General features: G+C 36.7%; 1 protein-coding gene across 1 annotated transcript in view; it reads left to right on the forward strand.

The window, feature by feature from the left end:
• The window catches only part of SUCLG2 (succinate-CoA ligase GDP-forming subunit beta), a 134,631-nt gene that overhangs the window by 7,704 nt on the left and 102,619 nt on the right, over positions 1-24,308 (forward strand). The window contains exon 2 of the mRNA XM_069811890.1: positions 20,876-21,017. Coding sequence (XP_069667991.1) covers positions 20,876-21,017 — 142 coding nt within the window. The remainder of the gene's footprint in view (positions 1-20,875; positions 21,018-24,308) is intronic.

Raw genomic sequence — 24,308 nt, forward strand, 5'->3', positions numbered from 1 at the left:
TCCTGGGTGATTTCTATGGCTTAGGCAATGGGAGGCAGCTGGTGGGGGTGTCCTGTGACTTGGCCAAGTGACCATCGCTCTGATCCCCATTGATACCAGGCATCCTTCCAGGGAAGGAGACAGCCTGAGAGCTCCTCTGCTTTCACTTAGTTCTAAACCTTTATTTTGAAGCCTCAAGAAAACATTACAGATTTTAAGGCATTGTAAACACTTGATGACTTAGCATCCCTCTTTTCTCTCATAATCTTTCTGCATGATGTGTTGGTTTTCATTATTATTTTACCACAAGATTAAATTTATGAAAAAAAATCAGCCTGCATCAGACATATTAAAAGAACAGCACAAAGGTCGCATCTTCTGCTGGAGTTGAGACACACTCAGAGCAACAAGGCTTTGAGGGAAAGGTTCCTTTCCTCAGAGTATGCTGCCTGCAGCCAGTTAGAGAGATGGAAAGCAGCTCCTCGGTGCATATGCTCCAGCCCTAAGGGGTGTTTTGAACAGCATTTTGGTTTGCTGCATAGTGCTTTATTGATTGGCCCTAGGGAGCAAAGTAGTTTAAATTTGCCTCTATCATTTGTATCTTTGTATAATTAATGATTTGGATTTTAGTTTTCTGCTTTTCATAATAAAAAGGTATAGATTTGTGTTGTTTACAGGTGAAGGACCAAAGGTTATGTTAATGTTCTTAGCAGCTAAATTAGTTTGTGCAAAAGCATTATAAATGTTGCAAATTTGCAGTGTGTAAAGTGCAGAGTGAAGATGTGACTCGTTATATAAAGTGCCTAGGCATTTTACATTAATAAGTTTGGCAATTTGTCTTAAGGAAGGTGGAACAGGTAAAATACTGACTTTGAGGATTCAGTGGGCAGTAATTCAGTTTGGAACAAAAGGGATATTTAATTTTTTAAAAAAAATTAAACTGTAAATGGCAGAGTTCTATTTGTCTGAAAATGGGTAGATATTTTGAGAGCATCAGTAGCAGCAACTTTAAACACCCATTCCTACAGTGTGTGTTTAGAATACTTCTGGACCAATAAGAAAGCTCACGGGAACAATAACTGGGAAAGATGAAAACCAGCAAGGTATTACAGGACTAGACAGACTCTGAGGAGTATAAACAATGAGCAACAGCCTCAATTTGCGTCAGGAGGAGAATCACTCTTACCGTAGTTACTTTACCTGTGGAGTCGTAACTCTTGTCCACTTAAATTCTTTGTGAGATGCAAAAGTTTTGTAGGAATTGTAAGGAATGAAGAATCAAGGGAGATTTTTGATCATGTTTGGTAGGTTTGTCTGCTTGTCCAGGACTTTTGACTAAAAAAATACGAAGCTGCAAATTAAAAACCAGATACAGATTACTGGTGGAACACTTCATCATTCTTTTGAGATCTTCCTCTGAGGGATCCGTGGACAAAAGAACAGTTTAATTTGACATCTGTTAATTAGTGGCAGTGAGGAAGCCAGTTACTGCCTTGTGGGGAAAAAAAAAAAAAAGGTTGCTCATACATAATATTGATATGAAAATGTCTGGGAAATTCCAGTTATGGGAAAAGTTATATGTGCAAATTATAGATAACAATGATAAGTATAGGTAAAAGATATAGGTACTTATGATAATTATAGATTAAAGGGCTATTAAAAGCAACCAAATGCTTTTTATTGTCAACATATTACTTGCTTGAGGTCTGAAGATGGCATGGGAAATTTATTTTCTCTTAAATTTTCTAGCTTCTTCAACTCTGCCACTCCAAACACATTGGAAACAGTGAATCTATTTAATTGAATTCTTTCATGCAGAGTTTCAGTCTGGATTTGTTTTTCAGTTAAATGGCTCAGATTAAAATAGTTTAAAGTAATGCCATAAATTTCAGGAATAGAGGAACGGATATTTAGAGCTTGCTTTAAGCATGATGTGAAATGTTATGTGAGAGAGCAGCTGGAATGTATGGAGCTCCATCTAGGGAGGGTTGATGACCCGGCTGGTCAGGATTAGCGGGCAGACCAACATTATTGACGATGTTGTTGTATGTATCTGCTACAGACAGCTTGATCAGCAAGAATCATATGAAGCTTCAGACAACTGGAGGAAGCCTCATGTTAGCAGGCCCTGGTCCTCATGGGTGACTTAATTCACTCCAGTATCTGCTGGAGTGACAGTGCAACAGAGCACAAGTAATCAAGTAATCCAGGAGGTTTCTGGAGAGCATTGATAACAACTTCCTAATGCAGATGACTGAGAAGCCGACAATGGAAGATGCTAGTAGACCTCACGTGTACAAACAAGGAAGAACTGCTTCGGGATGTGAAGATTGGGGCAGCCTGGATTTATGAAGGGGAAATACTTGCCCAACCTGATAGCCTTCTCTGGTGAAAGGACTGCTTCATAGTTGAGAAAAGAGCAGTGGATGTTGTTTATTTTGACAGATACAGCATGGGCTGTAATAAGGCACCAGGAACGAGGCTGGGAATATTCCCAATTTCCTTAATCAGTGAAGTAATGCCATCATCCTTTGGGCTTGGAAATTCTGTCGCATTGGATTAAACCCCTTTTCCTCTCTCTCCCTCCATATAGTCAGGCCGTATGTTTTAATAAGTTTATCAGTGTCATTCAGAACTATGCATACTCCTACTGTTTGTTTTTGGGGTTTTTTTTAAGCTACATTTAGTTTACTTGTGATCTATGTTATGACTATTATACGTTTGGATTCTGGAGCTGCATAGATCTTTTTATGTCAGGCACCAACCAAGGGTAGAAAAACCCTAGTGTATAACCTGCCTGTTTGGGATTTTTTCCATGTCTGCTCAGTTAGTACTTCTCTATGTAGTGCTAATGGAAGGGTTATTTTGGTCAGTCCATTTTCAAAATCTTCTAGCTGCCTGATAGTCTATCCAAGGTGACAAAAACATGGCAGAGGTGTCAGTCTGTCTGACGGGGAAGTGAGGAGTTTCAAGTTCTCCGCACTCTTGCAGCATAGTACAGATTATAGATTGTAACGTCTGGTCATTTTTCAGTATTTTCTTCCACTGGTGCGGTGATGTCTCATCCCACACCACACTGGTAGCATCTGTTCAGAGTGAAATAAAATTAGATTTTATGATTAAAAAGCAAGATACATGTTTTTAAGTCCCTGACTTCAGTAATAGGTGTTATTCCTTTGAAGGTCTAGTAACAGATATTCTGAAAAGCCATCCCTCATAGACAGTTGTCTAGGGTATTTTTTTAGGCCATTCCTATAGCAGTGGGAGATTTGAGGTGGAGATTGGATGTCTTGCTTGGTGTTTGTCACAGAGGAGCCCAGGGCCAGGAGGAGCACTTGGGCTGGCACTTCCCACCTCATGCAGGAGGTTGGCTGGGGGTTTCTGGCTGGTTACAGATTGCATTTCTGCCAGCGGCTGAACACTTTGTTCATTACTTTGCTGTCTCTTATGAGTAGCCATTTTGGGTTGGCATTGGCTTTGCTGGTGACCTCTGTCACTTACTGCCTGATTAATGTTATCACCTGGCAGGTAGGCAGTGTTTTTAAAGAGCTACTCAACGAACATGCTTCTGATGAAGGATTGCTCTCCCCTACTCCCTTCGCTCGCTGATTAGCTTTTACTGTACGCCCAGCTTCCACGTGTCTGCAAGTCTTGGTCATTCCAAATGGCCGAGCACAGGCAGTGAACATGCCTGCGTTTTCAGGAAGCAAGAAATCAGAGATTGCTTTGTTTTAGGGATGACTTGAAATTGACTTTTATTTGACTGGAATGTTTGATCAGTGGTATTAGAAATGTAGAAATCCACTTTAAGGTCAGAGTCTGTGATGATGAAGAGATGCTGCTGCTTGTAGTGTCCTAGGCTTGCTTTGAGCTTTGAGAATGGCAGCAGGGTAAATTTCCAGTGTGAATAATGGAGAAATATTAATAAAGATATGACCTGCAAAGGAAGGAAAAATGTTCATAACTTTTGGCTTCCTATTAAAGGCATACGTTAATCAATTATTCTGTGGCAGTTTCTGGTTTCTCCCCAACTCTGAGCAAGCAGCCAGAAGGCTCTCTTCCTCTTGTATGTTTGTTCATTTGAGTTTGCTTCATGTCATTCTAAGTCAAACGGTCTAATTAAAATCAAGATTTATTAACAATAAAAGGTGTGAAGCAGTCAGACTTAAACAAAAACTGTGTACCAGTCATTTTTTTGGTGCTTCCAGGACAGAAACTGTAACAGTCCATTCTGCACTAGTTTGGTAAACCAGCTATGACTTAGGCATGCAGTAGAACTGTTTCTGTAGATGCTTTTCTATATTTCTTTATTCTACTGCTGTGGGCATTTGCATCTTTATTGCTTGGGAGTGCTATGCTGCTTAGTGCTCAAAGTCATAATCTTCTGTGATGACATAATTAGGTAGCAGGGAAATTATCGTGATTTGACTTCAAGTATTAAAGAGCTGGAACAAAAAACTGTGATTATGCTTCAGATTTGCCTCTCTGTGATGAGAAATGGAGCTCAAACTGTCTAAATTGGCATTTTATTGGTGTTTTTCTTAAAATATCAGCGACTCCTAACACTTAATTAGGATGAAGTGTACAAAGAATTGATAGTGAGGATACTCTGAAAAGCATACTCTTTGTATTTCGTGGTTGGTGGTAAAATAGTTTTAGAATTAATTTTTCCTGGTTATATTTAATATTTAAAGCATTTCTTCATAGTTGCATAAAAGTATAATTTTAATCTTGTAAAAAATTAGGAAGTTAAACACTTTGTAAGATGAGAACAAAAATATTAAATTTCCCCTCAAGATATTTAAAATAAAAGAATATTTCTGATTTGTGTGGAGAAGAGCTCGTTTCACTTTTTGAATATGTGGTGCATATCACCAACAATCTTCTTTCATTTGCAAAGGCAGGGAATGTATTACGGTATTTTCTGCAACTCATTATGCAGTTGTGTATGGTAGTGAGTTTATTTTCATCAGATACTTCAAAGCCCTTACTTTTTAGGTCAGGAAAGTATGCTTTTCCTAAAGCTTTGAAGTTTTAAATAAGCAAAATGAACATAATTTGACTAAAATTAATTACTAATGCAAAGCAGAGCTACTGATTCCTAGCACATTGACAAAAGCAGAAATTGAATCTGTGAATTCATATTCTTGTTTCCTTTACCCAAGCGAAGGCTCTGAAAATTGATTCCAGAATTATAAAGCTTCTGTAGGCACGCTTGCTTCTTGGGCACATGTGGATGTACAATAAGTATTTTTAATACTGTTTTATTCTGCTGAAGTTTGTTTAAAGAATGCAAGAAAAAAAATGTTTTGCAAATTTTTCTGAAGTGGGGAGGGCATTGTTTGCCCCTTTGAGTGGACTAGCAGCTTTGTGTTTGGGCAGGCTGCTTTGTTTTCTTGACATTGTGTTTGTTATGTGACCTTAGGCGTGTTGTTCAAACCAGAAAGTTTTCACATAGTCTGATAGAATAAGGAGCCTGCCATGTTTCAGCTGGGTTTTTCGAAGTTGCTGATTCACTGCTCAGGTGAACATTAGTGGGACTGGAGTATACTCAGCTCTGCTCAGTCAGCCTTTCAGTGCTAAGCAGAATGCATCAGAGAACTTCTCGGTACCAAAAGTGTACTGTCACTTAATTTCCAGCAATTTCTATTTTGGTGTTTGCATGTGAATAGAGGCCTCAGTACTCTTCTGGGTGGAGGGGCAGGATGCAGGCTGTCAGGGATTTGGCTATGTCCTGCTTAATTTGGAGGTCAGTCTGTAGCAGCCTGACTGAAACGACTGCTGAACAATAGGCTGGCAAGGTACGGGAAATAGAATAGTGAGGTCAGGGTCTTACTGTTCAAGAGGACATTCTTTCCACGGTCTCCTCATTTGAGGAGTACAGTCTTCACAAAACCATATCCACAGACACCTAGAAAGATCATCCAGGTGGTAGCTGTGAGGATCTGCCTTGTAGTGCACAAGGATGTGGGCTCAGATTCTGGTTTTCTGAGATAAGGAGAATAAGGATGACAGAAGGAGCTCAAGTCTGACCCTGTGCATGTTCCTGGTAGTTTACAATGGAGCTTAGTGGGTAGGAGAGTGTATTTACAGAATAGCTGTCAAAATCCCTGTGTGTAAGCAAGCTGTAAATAAGTCTATAAAGTATAATCATTACTGGAGACTTTAAATCTGCAATGAGTGAAGGACTTGCTTCAAGTTCATTCTTGTCTGTGCTTCCTTGCATGAGACGTAAACAGAAGAATAAATCAGAAAGCTGAGTTTATAAATGTGATTTAAAGGCACATTGGAACAGAATTGTGTAGTTTCTTTTTTTTTTTTCTTGAGCTAATGACCCAAATGAGTTCTGCAGTGTAGGAACATCACACCACGCTGCATTATTTCCAGGGGAGTGCAGAGGTTAAGCTTGGGATCAATCAGTTTGCAATCAGACTGACTATAAGAGGACAAGGAGGAGTACAAGATAAAATCAAAGAACATAGCAGGACAGAAAGGTAGAGAGAGACACATTCGGGAACCCTTGAAGTAAAAGGGTTTCTTGCAGTAGACAGCTATCAGGAACATTCAGGAGAACTGTTAAGGGAGGCATTATGGTTTTGTTAAAATAGCAGTTCAGGATTTTCAGTCCCACTTCCACACTGAGTACATTTACTAAGAAACTGGAAAAGCTTAAATAATCCTTACCATTTTATCTGCAATACTGTGAAATATCCAAGACAACTGAGATGCTTCTAAAACTTTGTGTTTTTCATGTGCATCTTGCTATGGCTTAGGTAAAAGGGAAAGGTTCCTGAATAGATACTGTTCCATTTTTTTAATCCAATCTATATGGCTTTGTAAATCCAAGTTTCAGAATTGTGACTAATGTGTGAATGAGTTTGGTGCTGTCTTCTGGAGTCCTCTTCTGTTTCTGTGGCATTCGTTAAAGTGCAGCAAAATAATACTGTTTCGTGTTGGAGCCACTGTGGAAAGATTTAGAAGGTGCGTTTTAATGAAAGAGATAAATAAAGCAAAGAAAGCCTTGACAGCATCCAGCCAGTTCAGAACTGATGGACGCACTTCTGATATTCCTCTTTCCCAGCCAAGGGATTCCACCATTGAGAGAGGAAAGAAAATACTTAATCAAAAATAAAGAGGGATGTTGAAGTATCTATCATTACATGTTTCCAAACAGAATATTGATTAATATATAATTAAAATTAAATATATTTTTTAATGGCAGGGAGTGTTGGTTTGGAGGTGGAAGAGGTAAATCCTCATGAGTATTTTACATATTTATTAATGAATTAATTTTGGGGTATTGGGTAGTGAATGAAATGTTCGATCCCCCCAGTCATGACAGCATTTGAGTTTTAATCTTAAAAAGCTCAAATAGAGCTACATATTTTTAGATTCAATTATCTTGCAAAGTTGACAGTTCAGCTAGTGAGCAAGTTTTGGGAAGGTTCACCCACTTCAGTGAGGAAATCGGGGGAGAGTGAAGGAGTTTGATTCATGACTTTACTTTTGGGTCAAATCCAGTAGGCTTATTTCTTTAGTTAAATCATTTGCTCTCCCAGGTTAATTTTAACATTCAGGGTAGGCTGTTCAGGTTTAGGCTGAAACTGTTCTTTTTCTAAATGGTTTCTGCAGGATCTTGCTACTTTGAACTGTCCTGTATTACTCATAAATGTCAGACCTTCTTACTCTGACTAAAAGTGCACCCTGCTGCAGTCTTTTGTGTCTGACTTCGTATTTTCTCCTTAAAAAGCAGAAGTGTGGCTTATATGGCCATAACACGTAGAGAGTATTTTATAGGTGTTTATTTGATATCACTTGCTGTTCATTTCTGTGATATTATTGAAATAAAACTCCTTTGGCAAGACCTGAAATTTGAAGGAGAAAGTAATATTGTTTCTCATTTAAATTGTGTATGAATAAATGATTACAAATTGACAGATATTGCTCATAGTGATTCCTTTCTTGAGTGAAAAAAACAATTTCTATTTCCTTCTTAATTTAGGAACTTAAAATTCTTAAGAGATAAAAAGAGAAACTAGAGGCAGCCCCAACACAAGCAAAGAGAAATTCTGAGTTGAAAGCTGCTTTTGTTTTCAGGGCCATGTTGCACTGCACTAAATCTGCAGACGGACAATCTTTTGTGACACTATTCCTGTAGATAGGTTAGAATTTGTTGGTAACAACACCAACAAAAAGGTACAATAGGTGGTTGTGTGGAAAATCCAATGTACTACACTCTTCCATGTCCCTAATCTGAGTCCTTCAACCTCTGCCCTGGTGAGCTCAGTAGAACTGGTGTATCATTTCAGCCACAGTTTCTCAAACAGTCCCTACCTTTTAGAGCAAACATATGTTAACACATGCCCAATTCAGCATGTGCCTCTGCAAGGGTTTATAAAGCACTGACGCTTGTATGCCAGGTGGGCACTTTCTCTCACCTGTGTTCAGGAGGGTCAGAATCCCTGGGTGTAATTTCCCATGCACATAGATGTGGAGTTTTCTGCTGCAGCAAGTAGGTTTTTAAGTCTGTACAGTTCTGAAAACTTGTGCCTTTTTCAGAGAGCTCATCCTGAGGATTCACTGCTAGGCTTTTATTACTGCTTTAAATAGTGTACAATATGTTCTGGTTTAATTTGTTTTGAAACAATTCAGCCATACTTTATAATGCCTTATGGAACTCATCAATACTGCCTGTATATCTGTCTAATAAGAGTTCAGTAAATTAGCATAATCATTAAACAAACAAATTCTCATTCTGTTAGTTATTGGTGACTGCCTGTTTCTCAACAGACAAGTGATGTCAACTGACCTTTATTAGTTTTTAGTATGCTTTGTTATCTACAGGTAGGTAATCTGTAGTTTATATCCTTGCTTTATTAAGTTGCATTAGATTAATCACTGCTGCCTGGCGATGGAAGAAAAGTAGTTTCTTTTAACTAAAAGGATGAGATGACTAAATATAACTGCTTTAGCTTTTCAGTTAAAATACCTTCCTTTTCTAAAATTGACATGTTACTAGTTCAAGAAAGCTCTTCCCTTTATTTCTTTGATGTTTGTCACCATCTTGATGTTTCCTGCTGTGATGCACTGTGATTCCTGCCTTCCTATCTCTGTTTTGCAGTGGCTCCTATTAAAAGAACCTTGCAACATGACAAGAGAAATTGGTTTTTCCTTGAACTATGTGAAAGTCTTCAGGGGAAGATTTAACTAAGCGCTTGTTTTGATTACATGAACTAGAATTAAAATGGTGACACAAACACCTAATATAGTAATAAAAAAAATAATCCTTTGATTGCTTTAAACCATGGACTTCTGAACTATAGCTCTTCTGGAGTGTTACTGTTCTCTACAATGAATTGCAGTGAATTTGAGTAATTGCTTCAGAAGGAAATGTGCATTTGAGTCATCAGCGTGTAGTTTCACGTTGCCTTCCCCAGGCTTGGTTTGCAACAGCCAGTGCAGTCTCATGTGTCCACTACCCGCGGGTAAGGGCAGGCTGTTCTCAGAAGGGGTGCTCCTGCCCTCACCGCTGCATTGCTGGTGTGTCTCTTGCACTGGCTCTTGTCTTCACCTGGTCCTCTGGTGGGCTGGGTCATGGAGTTAAGTGGGCAGCAAAAGAAGCTTTCTGCAGGGTTAGCTCCACTTCAGGCTCAGGGGACACGAGGGAGGGCGTCGGAGTGAGCGGCTGGGGAGCTGTGGTTGCAGCTTGCCTCCGGGTCATCTGAGCAGAAACGGGAAACCACAGCCCTGTAGTAATTACTTCTTCCCGTACATTGGCTTCTCGGTTTCAAGTCACACAGAGCATTTGGCTATTAGAGGGGCTATATGGCTGTGTGAGGTATGTCAGCAATATATGGGAGAGTGGTGGTGAAGTCTAAACTGGTGTCAGCTTTGTTTGGGAGACTGCATAGGGCAGACGGGGTAACACAGCACTAGTTTTCCTGGATTGCAGAAGCACATGGGAAGCAATTGGTTGATTAGTCGAGTGTGCTGCTATTTAAGTGTCACCAAACTGCCTATGGGTTGAGCTGATACACTTCTCCTTCAGTTTAAACATGACTTAAGGGTGGATTAGTGTTTTCAGAGGCTACAGAATCTCAGTTTTGAATAAGCTCATTTGGGTAATTGAAAAGCAATATTAAGGCAATGTGGGGAAAAGATTTTCCAAATTAGGATTTAACTTTGGGTTTTGCTATCAAGATTTGCTCACTCAACATAATGGCTAGATTTTCAGTAATATGGACTTCTGAGCAGAAACAGTTGCCTGTTTCACTCTTTTGAAGTTTTTAAAGTTTGTATACTTAAACAAAACTTATGCTTTCCAAGCTCTTGGCCATCCTCTCAACTGTCTGAGTCTAATTTTTGTAAATGATTTAACAGTAGAAATCCTAATCATAATATTAACTGTATGCTCCTTTTATAAGCAAGCCCCTAATTTTTCTGGGTTTTTTTTGCCCATATGAAGGAATCATTTATTTATTTAACATAGACATCTTGTTTCAGACAGTCATATAGCTGTTAGGAATAGTAATAATTATCCACCAGAACAGGCTGTCTAGCTTTAGTAAACAACAATGTAGTGGCATATTTCATGTGGCTTTTTTTTAATCTTATTTGAAGATGAGTTACATAAACCTTAACAATTGCAGCGACAGATCTCATTCATTCTGAACTACAGTTTAGTAGTATAAAACAGTAAATTGCCCCTACAGTTTATTTATCAAAATGTCATAGCCTTTAAAGAACTGGGAAGTGTGGTATTTTTTTTTTTCTCTGAGACATACTGCATTTTACTGCTCAAGATATTTTGTGTGGTGTATTTTAAGTAATAAATTTGGAACTAAAAGGCCTATAACTGTTAACTAGAGTTTGTGTGTTGCCTTTGTGTTAATTCAGTTAAAATAAATTCCCATTTGTAGGAATAAATAATGGAACTGAACTCTTAAAAGGTCTTCAGCTGCACCTGTGAAAGATTTTAAAATCAAATGCTGATGTTTAAGGTCAAGATTGGTTACAGAGTTTTGATACAAACTATAAGAAATAAGCAATTCCTAACTGCTGTGGACAAAGGTATGGAAACTCTGTTTTTGTCAGGAAAATATTCAAGACTTCTTAAACTAGCTCACAGAATCAGTTTTATCCATTATATCACAGAAGTCTAGATTGAGACTTTGACCAAAATGCTCAGTGTTAGATGAAGCTGATAGTCTCTGATGATACCAAAGGGACTTGGGTATTGTATCCAAAGTGAGCCATTTGGGATGTTGATGGAACATGGTTTCCTCTGCGGCTTTTAAATAGGATGGTCTGGATGCTAACTCCTGCTTTGGAAGATTAAAATTACTGTTTTGTGGTAGCGAACAGGACATTACTTGGAAAGGACATTTGCTGTCCTGTTTTTCATAATATACCCATAGGTATGTGGCCTTAATCATCTTTGGAGAGAAGGGGATGTGTGGTTTGACTTAACGTGGCAGACCTTATAGCTGATCAGTCTTATCATGAGTCTTTCCAATTTCTCTTGTGCTTGAAATACTTGCTTTCATACAGAGCAAACTAATCTCTGTATGTTTGCTTTTTATGCCTTACATTTGTGATAAACTTTTTCTATTTAGTGTAGTGCCTTTTTTCTAAATTTTTGTTTCTTGTCAGACTAACTCTACGGATACTTATTCTTTATGTCAGCACTGCCAGCAAACTCAAATAAATGTTTTAGTTTGTTTTCAGTGGCTTATGTGGTATATTCCAAGTATATGATCTAATAAAATGTACCTGTACCGTGGTGGTTTATATGAAGGTATGCCATTTAGTTGTATTTCTGATGGCTCCTTTTTGATAGGAACCTCTCCTACAGCTTTGTCAATTACAGTAGCTGTATGTCAATAAATATAATAAAGGTTTATTTCTTATATTGATGAATGGTATGCTGTTTCATTACTGTCATCTTTGTGTATCTGTTTTTTTTTTTCATATGTGCTTGGAATTGTATTACAGGTCAGAGTGCACAAACTGAATAAACTGGAATGGTGTAGCATGTGTTGGGTAAGCAAATAGTTGTTTTTTTTTTTCATTAGATGCTTTTATTTTAGATAAGATATGCTAAACACACTTGCCTTTTATTTTGGATACAGAATCCATCTAAAAGACCTCCGAATAAACACCACAGCTTTTCTCCCCAAATGACTTATTTCCAGTATAACCATTACAATATAGTCCATATTTATAAAACTTGATACTATATACATTTGACACATAATTTGCATTCATGCAGAGATAATTTGCCTTGGTAGAGCTGTTTTATACTGGCACAGGATCTGTTAGCACAGTTACAGCTACATTACTTCAGTGGAGCAGCAGTGTGGGGGGGAAAGTAGTATGCATTTATTTGACCAGCTTTAGCGCCAGGTACTTTTAAGAGATCTATCTTTATTTCATGATGTTAATACTGGCTTCCATTCATACTGTGAATGAAAAGGGAATGTTGGATGTCACTAAAGTGTGTCTTCCTTTTAACAGTCATGCAGTAAAATGCGTTAAACTATGTTAATGTAAACAGTAGAGCTGCTCAAATTATATAGCTGTGTCAAGGGATGTTCAATTATCCCAGAAATTTGCTTAGTGGTAGTTTTGTTGTTGTTGGCCATTTTTCTTTCATAGTGCTGATTATCACTGGATTCTCTTCCCTTAGCTAGAATTATTTTGCATTTTCCAAAAGTACAGGTTTAACCTGAAGAGACCGGCTACGAGAAAATAAGTATTTAAAGGTAGGGGTTTTTTTTAGTGAAATTGTCTAAACATGATCACTGAACTCAATATGGTGAAATACGTAGTTGTGGATGCTTAGCCAAGGTAGTTCCATGTAGAATTAGGCATGAAATGGCACAAAATTTTTTGAAATTAAGTTTCTTAAGACCATAAAGTCTCAGTTGTAATAGAGTTTATAATTTGAATCTTCAGTTGTTTGTCAGACTTGGCCTTTCAGTTCTTTTCAACAGTTTCTTCATACACTTGTTACAGAAGAGAGTTAAGCGATTCATTTATGTTTAAAAAATATATATGGTGCTTAACAGTTAGAATTGTACTGGTAGGTAGTGGGGTCTGCCTGAAAACACTGCTTTCCAGCCCTTGTTGCTATTTTCAAAAATGATTTAACTTTTATTTTGTTTTTTTTGAAGAGTGGTATCTTGTAGTAGTAACTTAATGAGCTGAAGGGTAAGTGCAAAGTTACAGTGATTGGTAATACTGCTGGCTAAAAATGTCGTAAGCGTCAGTTGTTCTACTGACACAGCTACTTGTAAGGCCCTGCTATGAGCTGATTCGGCTTCAAAAAGCCACTGATTTTTTTACGTGTGTTCACGTCATCATGGTGTTTTCTGCTTGTTTGTTTATTAAAGCTTGTCTCCTTATCTTACCTGCTCCAGTGTGACACTATTTGGTACCTGCTGCATACATGCTATACGGCAGTATTTATGTGAAATCATCAGTCTTGGAGTCAACCTTAGAGGTTTTACCAGGGAGGCCACAGAGTGAAAAAACATTGTACTGAGCTGATACTGAGCATATAGGTTCAGATAAGAAGTAATCAGTAGTCTAGTTTGATGAAGCTTGCATTTACCGATGCTGCTTTTCTTTTGTGGGTATATGGAACATATATTTCTGAGCACATTTTTGCCGAGGTAGTTAACATGCAATTTGCAAACTTCTCAGTGAATATGTTAAGAGAGTTTCTCCTGTTTTTATGTGTGTGTTTTCTTTTTTCAAAAGCGAGCACTCAAAAGATACCTCCTGGGTCATCTGAAAGATGCTGCTTATATATAAAAGGACAAAGAAGTCTCTTTGTTGCAGTGTTTTCTAAATCTTTTTTTTATGTATATTGAAGGTGATTTCTGCTATAAAATGTACTTGTAGTTTCACTCCTTTTAAACTATATTGTTATTTTTTTAGCCCATATTCAAATAATGCAAATTATTTTTTGTTGCCATGGGACAGCTCAAGAATTGGCAAACTGAGCTCAAGAATTGGCAAACTGAGCAGTGGAAGAATCCAATGCAACTAGTCTCCAATTACATTATTCGTTCAGAGCCCTTAACATTTTATATATAAACAAATGAACAAAAAAAGGTGGGAAGTAAGAGATTAGGTAGGTTATGTGAACAATCAGTTCTTTTTCTCTAGCAGTAGTCAGTAAACCAGGGATACAGTTATGCAACATCTGGCCTTGTTAAGATGGTCAGGAAGAGATGTTTGATTTCTTGATGTGTATGCCATTCATTTTAATGATACTATACACATGTAATTGGACCAAACATGGTATCTAGGTATATAAAGAAGTAACTTTGAACAGAAGGCTTGTTGAGAATAAAATACTCAATTACTAATAACAGTACTTCTCTGAAATCCTCACCTGTCTATAGACCTTTGGTCCATATTACTGTGATTCTGACTGGTAAGAAAAATTTTGCAGGGTGGAGAAGGGAAGGAAGATGAGAGGTGAACCTCAACCATATGAATTATTTTGCTTTTGGAAAATACCAAATAATTCTAGCCAGCAGGAGAGGATCCAGTGTGAAACTTGCACTTGATTAGATAATTCTGCCTTAATCTCACTTCATGTTACTGTTCAGTTGAGGCCTTTCGTTCCACTTACGTGAGTTTGGGGATTTTTGATGCTGTTGTCAGGCTCTAAGGAAGTGTTATCAGTTGTAATAGAGTCCTATTTAAGTATATTAATCTCTTTGATAAGCACTTATGTTAGAAATTTAATCTTAGGAAATATCTTATTAGGAAGAATTTAATTCCTCTTTAAAACTTTATTATTTTAAATAATAAATTTTATACAAACATGGATATGTGCTACTAGTGGATGTTTTTCTTAGTTTTATGAACTGATTTATTCTTAAAGCTTATTTGTGATTTAAAATAAAGGAGAAAAAAAACCCCTTTCAACTTACCTGGCATATCTGAATCTCAAATAAGAGCTACTTTTCATCTACAATGTGTATATCAATACACAACATACATAAAGAGCTCATATGAAAGCCTTTTTTTCTTGTAGTAATATAAGGTCTGTTGGAAGTCTTCAGCAGAGCCATGAATGATACTTATTTTAGCCTTTTAATAAGAACTTGCTTTCAAAAGACTAAATCCTTTAGTTTGAGTTTTTCTTTATTCCATTCCATGAAAACTTATTGTCTGGATTTTAATTTAGGCTCACTGGAGTGATTTTAAGTTTTTCTTTGTTATAGAAACTGTAGCTAACATGCTAAGAAGTAAAATGCCACTAAAAACAGGTTTAGAAAGATGCATTTAAACCTACAGCCCTTCTTTGGGCTGTTCAGAGCTTGACAGAAGTTAATATTCAAGATTAAGGTATATTTACAGTAAGGAGAAAGTGTAAGTTTAGTAAGATGTTTTAAAACTTTTGTTGTTGTTGTTAGAAAAAAATGTCTTAAGGACAACAGAGAAATGCCACCAATGGAAAATTTTCTAGTTCTTCTCTGTCATCTTATCAAGATGAACCATGAGATGTCACATAGAGGGTCAGGTTTTACTGAAGTCCGTGCACTACTTCCAGTCTCTTCTTCACAGACTGGTGTGACAGAATGTACTCCTTCTACTCCAGTGCAACCTTGCAATAAAGAAACAGGTGAAACACAGATATATCTTAAACTGTTGGAACATACTGTGTTTCAACCATAGACAAAGCTGCATGGAAAGATCTGAGAGAGGTATGGTGTTTTCCAATATGGTTTTCTGACTAGTATGTGGGGAGAGGAGATAAAAGTATTCAAGCAGGGAATAAGCTGGGGATAGAAGGTGGCGAGAATCAATAAGGAACAGAAATTCTTAGAAGGTAGCCTCTGCTTTCCTGTGCTTTAGTTTCCCTTTCACTTGCTTCTCCACCACCCCCTTTCAGATTGAAATTATTTTTCTGATGGTAATTTACAACCTAATTCCTCAGTCTGTCTTTCATAGGAGACGGGACTGCTGCACTGGTGAATCTAGCTAGCAGTGCTGTTTAATGCTGCTGGGAGCAATTAAATTGTTGACAAGAGTAGAACTGTAGAATGGGAAAATAAATAATACAAAGATGCGTGACACTGTAGTTGTATTCCGTGCCACGTTAAAGTGTCCTCCTAATAAGTTTCAGGGGGAAGGGATGGATTATGGCTGCCTATAGAAGTCTAGGTATGGGTAATAGTTTTCTTTCAAAACTTTGTAGACTCTTGTCTAAGCTGTCTTAAGGCTGTACCTTTGTGCACTGTAATGGTCAGTCTCAGGTGTGTATCTGTAGGATAAATGTGGATGTCTGTAGGATATCTGTGGAAATTTATGATGCCCAAGAAACTTATGCTATTTGAAGCCCATCTCAAATTCCTGTGAATGCTTGGTATAAATGTATTTGGGAGGGTTGGGAACTACATCTGGCAAGGATTTTTCAAGATTCTTGCACTAATTAATTCTTTTTATTGCTGTTCCTTTTAAATCGTTCATATATATATATTTTGCAACCAAAACATCTTTAAGTTGGGAATTGGTTAAGGGAATCATCTGTTTACTCAGATTTCTAACATCTCATGATCACTTTTTTATTTTGTGCCTTAAGCCTAAAATACATATGTTTGCAACTGTTTTGATTTTTCAAGATGGTCTTGAAAGAGTAGTCATCTTCAAAGATTCAAAGCTTTTGCTTTATTTCATCCCTTGTAACTGCTTTATTTTGCCTGCTCTTCTCAAGACATATAGTGTGTATACTGCAAGTGCTTTAAAGCAAGTCTTTCATGTTCCTTGCTCTTCAGAGCTTCTAATACAGACTTTGTCACAGTTCATTTCTTAAATATATTGTACTCCTGTATACAGTGGTAGGCTGTACTAACTCATTTTATTGAGTAGTTTGTTCACAACCAGAAGTTTGTCCTTTGTGGAAAGTTTTGATTGAAAGTCTTCAGCTGGTGCTCAGTAAGATGGTCTCTCTTAGAATCGCCTAATACAGGAGAGGAAAAAAAAATGTACGTGCTTACTAACCTTAAGTTTGTAGGCTTCACTTTTCTGTGCCAGCAGTTCTTGGCCAGATCTTTGTTTCATCCCCCTTTAGCACTGCTTTGACAGTTCTTTCGAATTATTCTCTTATTTCCTTTCTGTGTTCCTCACACCTGTCTGGTTCATAATTTATGAAGGAAATATCCCCATAATCTCCTAATATTAATTGTCTAATTTTTATAAGAGAACAGACCTGTGTCCATATGCTTATGTATATATGCACTGTATGTACGTGTAATATGATTTTGAACATCTCGGCAATGATTTGGAGTATCCCCTAGAACATTTTGAGCTATATCTTCAAGTTGTAAAAGTGATATATACCAAAAGCTTTTGTAACATGCCAAGAGGGTGGTTGGGGACAGAGCTCATTGCAGGTTCCCGTTGGAGCTGTTAGGCTTGCTTTATTCATTACCTAGGCTGGAGCTGAATTAACGTTGGAGTGCCACACCAGATGGGTGACACTGGAAATGACCTTTCTTCATAAAACAAACAGAGCGTTGGGTGCTTTTCTTGCTGTCATCTCTGTTCCGTATCTGTCATGTGTTGTGAGTTATCACTGGTGGCCTTTATTAGGTGGTGGCCCTTTGCAGGCCATATTATATAGGAGAGTCCTTAAAAGATTTTGTTACTTAAGCCTTGCTGGTTTAAACTAACAGTGGAGATGTCAGTTGACACACTGTGCTGCATTGCAAATTCCTTAACTACTTAATTCCTACCCGAACAGAAAATTTGAAAGCAAGTTGTGCTGAAAGACACTTCTGTCAAGCAACAGCAACAAAAGTCTGCCCCAGAACAAGATTGTTTGAATATTTTCCTTTTTATTTATTCAATTTAGATCAGTTTAGTACTACATACATGTGAAACTGATTTATTGTTGTAAATGATGAATAAAAACTGTTTTAAAGACTTGTTCGTAAATTATAAACTCAGTGACCACAATTTTATTAGCTGTATTACTGAGCTGTAGAAGCCTTTATATAAACCAGTTAGTTGTAAATAAACACACGTAAGCATAAGAGACAAATAAATTGTAAGTAAACGTACTTTATATATAAGAGAAATCCTCAATAAAACTTTTAACTCAGCTTTTTATTAATACAGCAACTTTTAACATTGTTTTTTCTGTATTTATTTAATTCTATCCAAGATCAGCTTGACAAGTGTCTCAAAGATCTTTTGGCTTCTAGTAAATACAAGATTACATAAAATAAAAATAAAGAACCATATCTATAAAATTTATAAATGTATAACAGATGAGCAAAAAGTGCTGTCAAACTTAGCATAGACTTATCCTTTGTTTCAAATCAACTTCCAGCTAAGGAGAATTAACCTCTCTTCTGGAAAGTACAAATAGAGAATTTGAGTATAATTGATTGTTTAAGTCAAGGTTTATTCCTTTCAGATTTAAATTAGAATTGATGGTTTGTTTATTTTGGTATAAGTCAATCTGCTTTAACTAAAGGTGTGAGCTTATTTTTCTGAACCCTGAAAGTTAGATTGGTAAATTCCTTGTTGCTCAAGAGAAAGGGATTGAGAAATGTCTTTGTAGATGTTCTCCTGCTGTAGCTCTGAGCCTCGAGGGGGGAGTCCACACATCGGGTATAACTTTTAACTAGAGCAGAATGTCTGAAAGCTAGTTAGTCAGATGGAGATGTGTATTGTTTTTTCCTTCTTCCTTGCCTCCCTCGCTCTGTAAATGACGTTGGCTTCTGATTGCAGTTGGGATGTTCTTTCTTTTGCTGTTGCTGAAAGGTGGGGGGGGCTTTGGAAATGTATTTTAGTCTTATGGTAGCTGTCAAATAACATGTTAGTAGACTCCCAGCTGCCTGTGCAGATTCAGGTGATGCTTCTTTTCAGTGTGTGTACACATATGGATTATATGCATGTGTCAATAATGAAGTATGCTGAAGTCCTCATAATAATATTGTTATTATGAGGTAGTCTTTAGAGAAACAATGGAAAAGCGAAGGTTAGTGACTCTCAGATAAAACTGGTATTTTCTCCAGTCATGCTAAAAGCTCTCTGTAGCTTGATAGAAACTAAGGGCTTGTGGCGTAAGCTTTTGGTTGGAATTCTCTGGCCTTTTTTTATATGAGGCTAGAATTGACCTTCAGGGTCCCTCTTGGCTCCTCGTGTTAATCCCTTTGTGGAAATGGTCATGAAGTAATAGCTGTTAGAGCCTAACACAGAACTTCAAATAGGAAAACAGATTAAATATCAATAATTATGGAAGTGACTTTAAATTTTGACCCTACATTTGAAAGCACTGCATAAATGTAATAACATATTGTCTGTGAATAACATGGAGGAATATAAAACATACTGAGGTGCCTGTATGATGCCTAGAATTAGAGATAGCCATAGAGTGTAATGACAATATGTCATTTTATTCTTCTAAGATATGTTAACCAGGTTATGGTAAAAGAATTTAAAATCTGTCATTCTGAGCTATTTGTAGCTGTTTAAGTTCTGTGGGAGTGACTTTTACGGAAGACATGTGGTTATATACTGTAAAAGATGGGGTTTGTATTTTCTTTATGCATCAATCTTTTGTGCTATGTTTCAAAGCAAATAGGAACAGATGGAGGTTTGCTTTTGATACAACACAGCATTTAAAACTCTAGTATTGTGAAAAGGGTATGTGTTATTGAAAGACTTTATCAGGGAGGCTTTTTGTTTTCAGTATAAAGTTGCATTAGGATAATATTTTTTATCACGCTGTTAGAGATCAAAGTATTAGTATAGTAAATAATCCTCTTTGTCTAACATATCTAAATATATAGTGCTAGCTTGCATACTGTGCTCCTTTACTTCAGGAGAAACCCAAGTATTGATTGCAGGCTGTCTGCCAGTAGGACAACAGTTTGTCTCTCATGTGGGAAGAGCATCTTTTGCTGGCACAAAATGGGATTATACCATTGCCAGGAGTCAGCTCCACCTTTGCCGTTATACCATTGCCAGGAGTCAGTGACAGCTCGTTAATTATTGCTTTTGTCTGTAATGATTTATCCTGTGTGAAGAATGTGTCCTTTCTTAAAATCATTCAGTAATGTTCCTGTGACTTTTATAGCGTCTATATTCAATGTTTACCACCAAGACAAGCAAATGTGATGTCTTTGTGTGCATGTGTAAGGTTGCCATATCTTTGTATCCATGATAGATATACATATATATATACACATATATGCACATGCCAGCATCTAAACTACCATGTTGAGAATGGAAGGTAAATTCTTCTCCAACTGGTGTTGGCTTTGCATGGCTGACGTGGTTGTGCTAGTGTCCTCAACAAAATATACTTAGAAGTGCAACTAGCTAAGCATAGATAACAGACCACTGTAAACACATCTAGTGGTATATAGTTTCCTAGAAGATGATGCTAATTTTATGTCAGCTGTCTTTCTTCTCAGATATGCTGCAATGCACAGAATTTTATGGGGAAGAATTATATAAAATTTAGTGTAAATAAGGAGATTGAATATGAAACAATGAATTTGTTTTAAGGTAACTGTCTATTAAAGTTTTTATAGCACAGGATAACTTAAAAACATGAATAGAGTTCCAGCCAAGTTGGCCAATCTGTGTTGATATTAAATGCAAAACATTTTGTCTAGCCAAGATCACCCAGTGAGCCTTGTGTAGCTTTTAAAAAATACCTGTAGCTTTCAGAGTATTTTGGATGCACAAACGTTAAGAAAAGGCACTTAGGTAAATCAATACATATTTTACCTTTTCTGTGAAAGTGTTGTTTAACTGCTGGTTTGAGATACCCATAAGGCAGAAGAGCTCAGTTGGCTGTCTCATGAACTGTTCTTAATGAGCATTATGTTATTTTCCCCTCTCGTTTTTCTAGGCTGTTCAATTAACCCCTAGACGATGGCTGAACCTGCAGGAGTACCAAAGCAAAAAAATAATGGCAGACCATGGGGTTACAGTTCAGAGATTCTTCGTAGCTGATTCTGCAAATGATGCCCTGGAGGCTGCTCAGAGACTAAGTAAGTTGACTGATAATGGGAGGAATCTGCTTCACCAGATAGCAATCTGGAAAATAAATTGCTTTCTAATAAGTTGTACACAATCTTCAAATTGATGCTTATTGAAAAGGTTTGATATATTATCCAGACCATAAATATATGCTTAATTTTGTATGTGAACAACAGTCTATAACAGCAATATTTCTTTAGAACTTTATTTCTAAAATGTTTTGTATGCAGCATGTAACATGTAGTCTTTAATTAACATTATGTAATTTTGAATAATTCAGAATTCAGAATAACATCATGAATGGTTGCTGAGAAAAATTATTATTGTTGTATACTTGCTATAATTTAAGGAACTGAAGTAAATGAACTTGTGTAAAAAGTTGTTTTCAAACAAAAATTTGCTGTATTAAAAAGCTAAAGAAGAAAAAGGTTGTGGACTCTCCATTTTAAAAGATTTCAGAACCCAGTTGGACACAGTCTGCTTTAGGTGACCCTGATTTGAACTGGTGGGTTGGACTAGACAATCTCCAGAGGTCCTTGCAACCTCAACTGTTCTATGGTTCTATGAAGAAATAAAATATGTATGAGAGAATTATATACATGTATATTTGTTCACATGTATGTTTGTCCATATGGAGAGAAAAGAAAAGGTGAGTTCAGTTACCTACCATCACAAAGTCTTGACAGTGGTTAGGAGAGAAGACCACGCTTCTGGAACTTCATTTTGGTTCTCTGACAACATCCTCATTTTAGTGTGGTGAACATAAGATGATAGTGTGTGTCAGAAATCAATTTATATAATACCTTTTCTCTCAAAAGGAAATGCGTTTAAGTACTTTGTCGCCCAATTCTAAATCTGAAAGTTTTCTACTTTTTAAAGTTAATAATAGTTTGCATAGTTTTTTTCTCTTCATTTAGCTTTTGTTAATATTAGTATATCACACATCAAAATGCCAGAGGCCAGATATTATTCTAGTTTAATTGTGTAGTAACAGGAAGGTTTTTTGTTTTGTGCTTTACATAATGCACAAGCCACTTAGTTAAATGCATTTCACTTTTGCACACTGGAAAGTAAATTAACACAACTTACTCCTATCAAAGATCTTATCAGACCTCAAGTAGCTGATTAAGATTACCGTAATGGCTTGTTAAATCTCTATAACTTTATTAGGGTGATACATTTTCCAGTAATCAAAACCTTCTTATGACAACCAGTATATTTGAAAATATATTTGAAACAAAAACATTAAATGCAACTGTTATGGTCATTTGGCAGTGCAAAATGAAAAATGCTGACACAAAGCAAAGCTCGTAAAATCAGAGGGTTTCCTCATGTCTGGATGCCTGAGAAAATCAAGAAATGCTAACTGAAGCTGTGGCAGGTTTTTCACAAATTTTACAGCACTTAAACTCTCCTCTTCATGATTGAACTCGTAAATGGATTGGTCTATCCAATAACTATTACTGTTCTCGATCACTATAACTATTTGGAGAAATAAATGACTCCATTAAAGGCAGTGAACCTCTTCTGTTTTATGATGCCAGATTTATTTTAAATAACCTCTGTAGCTTGCTTGCTTTGCAAATCACAGAAATATTGGTCTATTAAAAAAAACAACTGTGTTGAAATTTAAATAATCAAAAGTAAAAACTAAACGCGAAACTTATTTGCTAATGAAACTTTATCGAGTAAATTGCATGTATTTTAACTGGGTTGGCTTGTTAACACTTCAAAAATTATGTCAGTGGTACCTTTTTTCATTTTATGTAATTGCATTCAACCATCCTGCATTAATGGGCATTAAAGAATTTTGGTTTATAGTGTGGAAGCTATTTCATGTTGAAATGATTGACACTCCATTGATCCACTAAATAATTAACAATATCCTTGTAATCATTCTGATAGCGTGCTGTCGTCGTACTTCCAAAATGCACTTTGAAAACTAAGCATCAAGAACACAAGTTTTGCTACTGTGGTCGTTGTTCTTCCAAGATTTCATCAAATTTATCTTCTTTATGATCCTTCAGACTAGTAGTATCTCTGTCACTCAGGTTTATCTGCACAATTTGATATGGGCTGCCGTCTTCTGAATATGCAACCATGCAAAGTAAAAAGTTATGAGCAAAACAAAAAACTTCAGCCTACAGGAGGCACAAAATATTCCAAAATAAAATAACAAATGGAGGCGGCTTTGGGGTGTTCTTGATAGACAGGCATTCTGCAGTAAAAGATGGTGAAAGGAGAGACCAATCACACCTGCCAAGTCCTGCTCAAAAATCTGGTGTTTTAGATACTGTATGCCACGTTGCAGCTGTCCTTAACTTTTGCTTCTGCAAACAAGAAAGGATGCTTGCCAACAAATTTCTAAGATTAATATAGAATAAAGTTGTCAAAACTTGAAAGTCAAAGGTTCAGTATTTTTCTTGTGAAAGGAGGTTCTTTCTGTAGACCTGTCATCATGAATACAGGAGAAACAATAATTTTCCTTGATAATCTTACAGCATTACATCACTCTCATAGGTCTGTGTGTGTGATAAAGGGGTACAGAAAAAGGGATAGAAATTCCTGACATGGAAGTCTTTACGAAGTCTGGTATTCACAGATTAATTTCACAATTTCACCAGATACTACATGCTTGGCAGAGCTGTTGGTATTGCTACAGTGCCTGTGCTCACCAATTTTGCTATTGTTGGATTTCCTGTTGATGCAATGGAAAGAGATGGGATTAGATTATTTTTGCTGCTGTCTTCACTTGTCAGGAAGGTGTTAATCCATGTGTTCTTGAAAACATTTGCTTTTATCCAGTATCAGCAGTTTTGTTATAGTTTGCTCATTTCCTCTGTTGCTCTATTTTTATTAATATGTACAGTGAATACACTGAATGTTAATTTTCCCAAAGATTTTCAAAACTTACCAACAGCACAAAAGGCAGTCTACAAGGAATTTTTAATGGAAATAAAGGATTGGGGTTTTTTTCTTCTAAGATAAGAATGGGAGATGTGAAGAAAATTAAAATGACATCACTAATATTGACTTCAAAAGAAGTTGTACACAATAAGGAATACAGAATTAGACCCCAAAGAATTCATTGCCTTCTACGTGCTAAGCAATTTTCAGGTGTAACTCTCGTAGAGAAGGCGATATTTACAAAATACCAAGAAATGCAGTCACAAATGGTTTTGTGTTTCATGTTAAGATTCCTAGATTTTCAAGAGAGGAAAGAAAAAGACAGTGTGCTGTTTTGCTACAACAGTATGGTGTTGCTTGATCTGCCATCTGAAGAAACACAACCTGTAAACAAG

Source organism: Haliaeetus albicilla, chromosome 24, assembly GCF_947461875.1.
Source record: "Haliaeetus albicilla chromosome 24, bHalAlb1.1, whole genome shotgun sequence".
NCBI classification, from domain to species: domain Eukaryota; kingdom Metazoa; phylum Chordata; class Aves; order Accipitriformes; family Accipitridae; genus Haliaeetus; species Haliaeetus albicilla.